The sequence below is a fragment of the Pelodiscus sinensis genome, chromosome 4 (genome assembly GCF_052426305.1).
Source record: "Pelodiscus sinensis isolate ZL-2025 chromosome 4, ASM5242630v1, whole genome shotgun sequence".
Taxonomy (NCBI): Eukaryota; Metazoa; Chordata; order Testudines; family Trionychidae; genus Pelodiscus; species Pelodiscus sinensis.
The window spans coordinates 127251285-127260977 of NC_143055.1; the positions used below are offsets into that span (position 1 = coordinate 127251285).

The following is a 9693-nucleotide window of genomic DNA, read 5'->3' on the forward strand; positions in this document are numbered from 1 at the left end:
TTAATAGGTTTCCTAATAGTGGGTCATCTGTGCTCAAGACTTTGAAAACAAGGAAATGAAGTTAAGGTGCACTGGACCATCTTAACTCTGAGTTAACCAAGTTTTGGGTGCAGTTAATATAATGTAGTTAGTTCTGGATGCCTTATTTAAAAGATGCTCTTGCCTCCCACTTTGGGGGCATACTGCTGTGAAAATCCCATTGTAATCAATCTGTGGACCACAGTACACTGAAGAATAGGAAAAATTATCTGAGCTCTCCCCTTTGAGTAATAAATTGTGGCCCACCATAAAGATAAAGAGGTGACTTAGGAAAGCAGAGTGTGAAAACTTTCAACTGGATGCTGAGATGGGTACCCCCAGAGTGCCACCTAAAGTGGGGTACCACTGAGCTCTCTGGCTCACCAGCTTCAGCTCCTTAGCATTTAACCATTTAACTGATTAACTGGAATTTTACATCGCCATCTGCTACCTCATTTTTACACCGTTTAATTATGTTACTAAGGTCTGGTCTACAGTACATGGGTAAGTCGATGTAAGGCAGCTTATGTTAACCTAATTATGTCTGAACATACTGTGGCCTTCTGATGATATAAGTGCTGAACTACATGAACATGACTTTCCACTTTCCACTTTCCTGAGGGTCATAGGGCTTAGGTTGGTGCAATTAGGGAAATGCAATATCAGTTCAGACACTGGATACTTACATCAGCTGATGGCTATCTTGTCAATTTCATTTGCCAAGAAAAACTAGGGTCTGGCTTCTCCTGGCTCCCCATTCAAGGAGGCAAGAAGCTCAGGTAGCTGCCCCCCACTCCAGCTCTGGGCAGAGCTTTGGTTCTCAGCCCACTCTTTCCCCACCCTCTTTAGTTGGTGGAAGCGCTCCTGGTGAGGACACACACCAGTGACAGAAGGAGGGTAAGTGTGGATATCCGTAACTACTGCGGGGGTAATAAATCCTAACATAGGGCTATAGTCTGTAGTGTAAGTATGTCTTTAGTAACTCTTTGCAAGCACACATTTTGTTACATAGGGTTTCTTCAGCAGTTAGGTCACATGTATTCTACTGCTCCTTGTATCTTCAACTACAAATAATTAGCATTTTCCTTTTGGTTGGGAATCTTGAAATGCTTAGGGATTATGCTGAAGCAAAATGCAGGACAATGTAGCACTTTAAAGACTAACAAGATGGTTTATTAGATGATGAGCTTTCGTGGGCCAGACCCACTTCCTCAGATCAAATAGTGGAAGAAAGTAGTCACAACCATATATACCAAAGGATACAATTAAAAAAAATGAACAAATATGAAACGGACAAATCACATTGCAGAACAGGAGGGGGATGCAGGGGGGGGAGGGGAAGGTAAGTGTCTGTGAATTGATGATATTAGAGGTAGGGAGAGTGGGATGTTTGTGAGTTAATGGTATTAGAGGTGATAATTGGGGAAACTATCTTGGTAATGGGTGAGATAGTTCAAATGTTTGTTGAGTCCTTAGTCCAAGAAAGGCTTGCTTAATGCAGACACGCTACCTCAAGATAAGGCCCCAGGAAGTACTGGGGAGTAATTACTCTGAATAACTGGGGAGTAGTTATTTCGAAATAGCAGCAGTGGATCATCCACACTACCACTATTTCAAAATAATTATTTTTAAATAGCTCCTCCTTTCCATGAGGAATAACGCTTATTTCAAAATAACCAGCCCCTTATTTTGAAATAATGTACACTCCACTTGTTATTCCTTATTTCTAAATAACGCCCTAATGTAGACTAGGGATGTTGACTATTCAATTAACCAATATTTAAGTAACCTCGTGAATTCTTATCAGCGAGTCGACTATTCTGAAGTCCCCGGGGGCGGTGCTGGCAGCAGCATAGGATGCCAGGCGGGAGTTAGTCCACAAGGGGAGCCAGTTTAAAATCCAGCTCCTCTTGCAGACCAGCTGTTTGTCGCCATGTGCCGCTGCCTATGATAGTGGGGTGGGGGTCTGAACCCCCGGACCCATCACGAACCAGAATTGAGCCAGTCTGCCTGCCTGCCTGCGTAGTTTCTAATACACTTTAAATGCAGAGCCACAGCAGGGGTATGTCCCAGACCCAGCGTGAGCCAGAACTGAGCCGGGCTGCTGGCCAGGCTGCTAAAAAATTTACTGGTTGGGAACGAGAGGGAAATGCATGTAGTCTATAGCATTAACCTATAAGCTTTTGCTCGGTTAATCAACTACACTATTACATCCCTAGTGTAGACGAGGGCTAAAATACCAGTTCTGCCACCTCCAGGACACCAATCCTCCACTCCCATGGAGCCTACCCGAAGTCAAGTTACAGGCTGAACCTCTCTAGCCTGACGCCCATTGGGACCTAACAGGGAGCAATCCGGAGAATTTGCTGGACCACTAGTAGTCAATATCTTCTAGCAGTATTACCAACACTTCCACTGTTTACTGGGCTCTTACAAGATATTTGGGGGTAAATTAGAGCTAAACAACAGCACAGAACACAGAGCAAAGACTGGTGGCTGTAAACAAACTTTATGGGACCACAGGAAACTTGGCCACACCTTTGATAAGTGGGTGTCTGACAAACTAAAATCTCACTGGACCACAGATGTTGTCAAACCAGAGAAGGAGAACCAGTATAGGATCAGGGCCTGCCATTGTAAAAGCCTTCTAATACCCAACCTGAAATATTAATTTTCAGAGTTTAAAAACGTTATCCAAAGCATACTTATCCAACAACTAAACCTATCACGTCAGGTGCCTGTGCTGCCGTTCATTACTATTTCAATTTGAAGAACAGCTGTGTATTAAAATGGCAATGAATTAAATTTCTATTTTATCTATTTTATTCATTCCAGTTGTCCTAGATGAATAGCTCTTCAAGACATAGGCCATATACAGGAGGCTCCCGAGTTGAGACTGCCTGAGTTCTGACCCCCCACACTTACAAAAATGGTTGTAAGTGCAGAAGGGGCCGAAAACACTTGACTAACGTCCTCAGCCTACATTTATGAAAGCACACGGTGCCTATCATAAGTGCGGGTTCGAGTTACAATGCCCCCAATTTGAGATGCTTCCCCAGGAATGGCTCGCATCACAAGTCAGGGGCCTCCTGTACACTCCTGCGGTTTCATACAGAACTCAGCACAGTGGTGCCTCCTGTTCTGATTAGAGTATTTAACAAAAATAGTAATATTTGCCAAACAGTATTTGACCAGCTGCAGACCTAGCTATGTTTTAAAAAAACTGCCAAATTAAGCAAAGAGACACCAGATTTTACATGTAAGGATAACCTCCTAATACAAAAGGACTACAAACATGAGTGTCTAATAGGTTGCTTCTGCCATACACTTAAAAAGTTATGCTCAGCTAAGCTAGCTACTGATAAAGGTGAAGACATTGAGAGATCCACTAGGTTGCTATCCTGGATAGGGATGTTAAAATTAGATCAATCAACTAATCAAATAGTCAATGGAATTTCCATCAAATATTCTATTGGTCGATAAAGGCGCTTCTGCTTTGAAACATAGCAAGAACCCGCCCAGCCGTTGCTGCATCTCAAAGGTGAAAGTGCTGTGCAGCATTCCACCTTTAAAACGTACAAGAACCCCAGCAGGGGCTCTTCCACATTTCAAAGATTGAAACACTGCATGGAGCATGGGGCCAGTGGGGGACTCTGAGTCCCCCGCTTGCCCCAGGCTCCATGTAGCGCTTCCACTCTAAAATGTACAAGAGTCCCAGCATTTCAAAGGTGGAATGCTGCCACTGCGCCCCTTCCCCCTCCCATGGAGCTCGGGGGAACCGGCTTTTAAGCTGGCTCCCCCTAGCACTCCCCTTCCCCCCCTCCTTTCTTCTGATAGTGGCACCAAAGGCGGAGTTATCTAGTCTGTCGATTAGTCACTTACATCTCTAAGCCTGGACTCTCTTTAGGGGCTCCATCTTCCATAGCAACCTCCAACTGGTACAGGTCTGATCAATGCAATTCCTTTCAGTTCCACTGCCAAACCTCCTTTGCCTGCTGATTCTCTCAGCCAGCTTTTTCTTCCTGTTCCCCTAACTGCCATACTACTGCCTCTCATGGCTCCTGCTACACTGGTCTCCTACTACTGTAACTCTCCCCAAATCTCTTGAATCCTCCCCTACTGACAGCTCCAGTGCTTTTTCCAAGAAGCACTGAATTTAAATTGGTCTGATTCTTACCCATTTCATCAGCATTTAAATTATACTGAAAGCTGACAAGAGGGGCTGAGATGGTATGCCTGCATTCAGAAATACAAGATAACCCTGCAACCGTATTAGAAAGGTTTTCTTCACAACTACAAGGACTAGAAACTTGCTTTTTTACAGGAAAAAAGATAAATGGAAACTTAGACTTTGCAGAAGTACATAAAAACCAAGAAAGGTTCCTACAGGCCCTCGCTCAAGATTTCTTTGAACTCTGCCAATTGTAACTAATCTGTGCCTTTCCACATTTCCACTGATTTCTTGTGGCTTTACTGCCAAAACAACTATTACAGACACAGGTGTCTTCAGAATACTATTAACCACCAGTGCTGAACAGAATCATACTATTCTAGAACTGGAAGGACCTCGAAAGGACACTGAGAACAGTCCCCTGCCTTCACCAAGGATCAAGCACTGTCTAGAGACCATCCCTGATAGATGCCTGTTTAACCTCTCAAATATCTTCAGAGATGGAGATTCCATAACCACCCCAGGAAATTTATTCCAGTGTTTAACCACCCCGACAGTTAAGAAGTTTTTCCCTAATGTCCAACCTAAGCCTCCCTTGCTGCAGTTTAAGCCCATTGCTTCTTATCTTATCATCAGAGGCCAAGGAGAACAATTTTTCTCCCTCCTCATGATGCCTTTTTAGATACTTGAAAACCACTATTATGTCCCCTCAGTCTTCTTTCTAAACTAAACAAGTTTTCAGACTCCCCTCATAGCTCATGTTCTCTAAACCTTGAATCATTAGTGCTGCTCTTCTCTGAACCCTCTCCCATTCTTTCTTGAAATGTGGTGCCCAGAACTGGACACAATACTCCAACTGAGGCCTAATCAGCACAGAGTAGAGAGAAAGAATGATTTCTCATGTCTTGATCACAACACTCCTGTTCATGCATCCCAGAATCATGTTAATATCAATGTTGTACATTATCTATCAACTTAAGACCACAAGTCTTGACTTGAATGCTTTTTAATAAAATCATGGAACAAAAGCAGATACATACAAGAGGATAACGTTATAGGCATTATATTTTGTCTCTAATGCAAAGTTACTTGATAACAGAACAACCGACAAAAGGGACAAACTACACATATTGCTCTTTCTGTAACCCTTTGGTTGATGCAGTCCTCTAATATCATCAATCTTGAATAAGAGTTTACACTTTTATTCACTGACTATTTACAAATAAGATTATGAGAGTCCTCTTAAGTACATAAGCCTAAACAAAGCACTATACAACTTCCCTGTTTTCTACCAGGGGTCTATTTTAAGTCACATCTTCAACATACCCCTGCACAATTCCAAGATGACTACCATGAAACCAACTTATCAGAGGCAGGTCCCTGTAATGAGCCACTTTGACTTTAATAAGGCTCCATAAAAAGGTCCACTTGCACAGCTAGATGTGGAATTGGTGGCTTAAGAGTAATTCATGAGTACTGAGCTGACTCCCCAACTGCAAAAGTAAAACCATAATGTTCTCAATACGGAACACTAATTTAATGTTAGCTAACAGGATACTATCAACTTTAAAAATCCTTTCATACAGAAGTATTTTTCATCTGTTAAAATGGGTTATTAATTGAAAGATGAAGGGGAAAAATTCTACTCAACTTTTTGCGCGTGTGTGTGTGTGTGTGTGTGTGTGTGTGTGTGTGTGTGTGTGTGTGTGTGTGTGTGTGTGTGTGTTTAAAAAGATTTGCAATTTACATAATAGGAAACGATTGCAAAAAAATTGCACAAAAGCTAAAGACAGATGTGGTAACATATAATTGATTTCTTTTTTTAAAATGTAATCTAAAAGATCTCGAGATGGCAACATCTCTTTCAGAAGGCACTAGAAATCTGTGTAGGCCAGGTCCTTCCTGCTTAAAACTCAGATTTTTCTAGTCCTAAAGATGATTCCCAAAATCCCATATTTTAGAAAAGATGAAAATTCCACATTAATATACTGCCATTATTGCAATAATTTTTAAATAATATGGATAAATACAGAATACTCAGGTCATTTGCAATTACCAATTCTCTGACTCTGTAATAAGAAAATCAATTTAGAGTCTTTAAAAAATTGTTGTTGGGCATTAACAGTAGTTTTAATAAATGTACGCAAGTGGTAATGAGAACAAGCAAAACTACACAATTGCATACAACATTTCCGTTAAGAGTTATACATATATTTAACCATGAAAATTTGCCAGCATATACACATAAGTCTACTAACTTTAGCATGATTGTGTTCACTTTCCTGTTTTAAAAATTTGCAGGAATACCACACAGCACAGATGTATAGCAAATACAAAACTGTCCTTAGTCCAACCAGCTGTGAAGGGAATTATGTAGCATTCTTCATAGTGTATAGTATATCCACACATTTCGCTAAGGAGAAAGTATTATACTGGTTACAATGAGAACCCAAATCTGACACCACTCAAGATTATTTAGTTCACTAAAATGCACAACAAATGACAAAATATTGCTTATTTAGAGCTTCTGCTGTCTAACATAACTTCACTGCAATGCCAATTGCAAGTTTTAGAACACAAGCAGCATGCTGATAATGGAATAATTAATCAAATTGTTGCAAGACGACAGACAAGAGTCCGACTGCAAATAAAGCTGAAAATGCCACCAATTCATTGCTGTATTGATCTGTTGATTTCCAGAAGTTAAGCCTTACTATCAGTTTCATTTAGAATTAGTTCGCAAATAGGACACAAGTATTATATCAGGGATACTTACACAAACCCATTCTCTGGCATTGGTTACTGTACACTACTTTGCAACGCCATTTGTTGGATTTGATGATTCATTGGGTCAAAACAACAGCATGCCACATGTTTGTCTATTCTATACTGAGGTACTAGTGACAATATGCCAAGAAACTATGTAAACCCCATAATGAGGTCAATGCACCAGCCACAGTTTTGGTATTTTTTTTTTAAATCCACTAACCGGCTTATAATGTGTAAGCAGCTACTTAAAGTCTGCGAAAGAGATACAGTGTCGGGGACAGAAGGGCGACACAAAAGTCTGGGTCAGCCTGGAAGGGGGGGGGGGGGCGGCGCAAAGGGAGATTTCTCTAATTCTGCCCTCAACTTTTTAGTCCCTCCAACCAGCCCCCTTCACTGACTCTGCGCAGGCCTCCCATCCCCGCTTGCCTCCCGCACGGGGACGGGCTGGCACCTATGCCCCCAGAGAACGGGATAGGGACAGAGCCGCCCTGCCCCACCGATCTCTGGGGCAGAGGCGCCTCCGCACCGAGGGGGCGGGGCCTTGCCCTGGCACTGCCCCCACCACCCGGGCCTGCCCCCGTTACCTTCCGCCAGCAGCTCCTCCAGGGTGACCTGGTACCGTCCCACAGCGAGCACCCGGCCCACGGTGCAGCCGCCGCCCCCTCCGCCCGCGCCGCCGGGGCCAGCGCACGTCGTCCCGCCGCCGCCGCCCTCGGACTTGGGCATGCGGGAGAACTTCTTCATGGCGAGGGGCGGGCTGGGCACGGAGCCGGAGAAGCGCAGGCGGCGCCCGGCCTGGCCCCGGGAGCAGGGCCGCTGCGCGGGGAACCCCTCGCGGCTGCCGGGCTGCGAGCCTCACATTCCGCCCGCGGGGGACCTGCCCCCGCCCCGCAACGCAGCCGGCGGCTGGGCAGCGCCGGCCCCCGCTGGGCTCCTGCCGCCGGGTGGGGGGGGGGGGGGTCTCCGCGCTGCCCTGCCCGGCGCGCGCTGTGCGCCCCGCTCACACGCAGCGGCGGCGCGTCACCGAGCGCCCAGGGGACTGCCAGGGAGCCGCCGCCGCCGCCTCGCCTGGGCTGCCGTCTGTGCCGTGTGCGGTAGGCGGCGCGTGCGCACTCCGCCGGCTCGCCCCGCCCCGCGGCCGGAAGTGAGATCGCCAGGCCTTGGCAGCACGTGGGGGGGCGGAGGGGGTGGAAGAAAAAGTGGGGGCGGGGAGGCGAGGAAGCGCTCGCGCCGCCCTTTGAGGGTTGGCTGCCGTTAGAGAGAAACGGCCGTTTCGAACGTTGGTGGGCCACAGGTTCGGGCAGCTGTGGGGAGGGGGAGGGACGAAGTCCTGCAAGTCAGCTCAGTTGCTGGGCTACAAGTTCGAGCCCCCTCCTGGGCAGCTGTGGGTAGAGGGAGGGGAGAAGTCCTGCAAGTCAGCTCAGCTCAATGCACCCCCTTCCCAAGGAAGCCCTTCTCCACCCCGTGCAATGAACGGGTGCCAGTCCTTGGGCAACTTATTTTTTTTACAGTTGTAAGGGACACAGCAAACCCAGAAGTGGCAGAGCTATGGGCTTCCAACACAGAAGTGCCAGGCATCAGCCTTGGCACAAGTGAAGCTCTGCCTCCCACCACAGCCCAGGACAGGCCTTGCGGGCAACTAGTCTTAGCACCCCTTCAGTCCCAGTTGCTGACACATCCAGGTGCCAGTGAAGGGGGAGTCCGCAAGCCATTGCTCTTTGGCGGCGTTGGTCAAAAATGAGCAAAATTTTCCATATTTGTTTGCAGCAACGGGGAAAAAAGAGGGGTGAAACTTTTTACCTGCAAAAGGAGGGAGACAAAACTTAGCCAAAATGGGGGGAACTTTACATATTAAGGGGAATGCGGGGACAGAGCACAAATCAGATGCTCCAAAAGTGCTGGGAGGGAGAGGAAGGAGCAGGAAATGCAGGGCAGTGCCCCATGCATGAGAGGCACATAGGGTAAGGGGGCAGAGAAAGGGGTGTGTGGGCTGCTAGTGTTACCCTAGTGGGCAACAGGCTGCAGGTGGAACCCAGTGGGCCGCAGACAGATGATGGTTGCCCAAGATTGGAAATCAGGAGGCCTACTGAGAAAGGGGGGCCACTCATGTGGTCCCCTCATTAGTCTTTGTGTAGATATTAGTTCTTAAGAACGTCTCCCTGTTGCTGTTCTCTTCTTGGGCCATCTTTTCCTCATACTAAATTCCCAATCTGCTTATTGGAAAAAATGAAAACATATCTATTCAGAAATCTGTTTTTACTTGACTAAACCTTTCCCTCTTTCTTAAAGCTAATTTGCCTTAAATTATACCTCATCTCATACTCAAAATGTAGGATTTTTAGTTGGCGTGCAGAGGCCATAGCAGCAATGTCTGTGTGCTGTGATGCCAGTTCATTTATAATACGTGATGGTTAATTATCTTTTGCTAGTTTGGTCCGTCTGGATAAGAATGCCCCAGAAAAAATGGTGGATTGGGCCAAAAGAAATCAGATGAGGTTCAACAAGGAAAAGTGCAGAGTCCTGTTGGGCTGTTGCTACATTTCTACGGTGGAACGCTGCCACTGCGCCCCCGCCCCGTCCACAGAGGTGAAGTTGAGGAAAACTGGCTTTTAAGCCAACTCCCCCCATCACTCCCGCCTCTTCCCCCTCCTTCCTTACTGCCTCTTTCTGATAGTGACTAGTATGTTGCCTATCCGATAAGCTTTTGCTTATCGGATAGTCAATTAGTCGCTTAC

The 9693-nt window shown here is 45.9% G+C and overlaps 1 protein-coding gene across 6 annotated transcripts in view; it reads right to left on the reverse strand.

Annotated features, from left to right (window-relative positions):
- Window positions 1–8065, reverse strand: part of BMP2K (BMP2 inducible kinase) — an 85557-nt gene extending 77492 nt beyond the window's left edge. For 2 of the 6 annotated variants that reach the window (XR_012903971.2, XM_075929459.2), the window contains exon 1: window positions 7543–8063. Coding sequence is in view for 4 of the 6 variants with exons in the window: in XM_075929459.2 (XP_075785574.2) it covers window positions 7543–7702 (160 nt within the window). In the remaining 2 variants the exon portion in view is untranslated. Of the gene's footprint in view, window positions 1–6447; window positions 6603–7542 lie in introns of all 6 variants that reach the window. The other 4 variants (XM_075929461.2, XM_089778122.1, XM_075929463.2 and 1 more) reach the window with 3 other exon arrangements.
- Between the last annotated feature and the right edge of the window lie 1628 nt (window positions 8066–9693).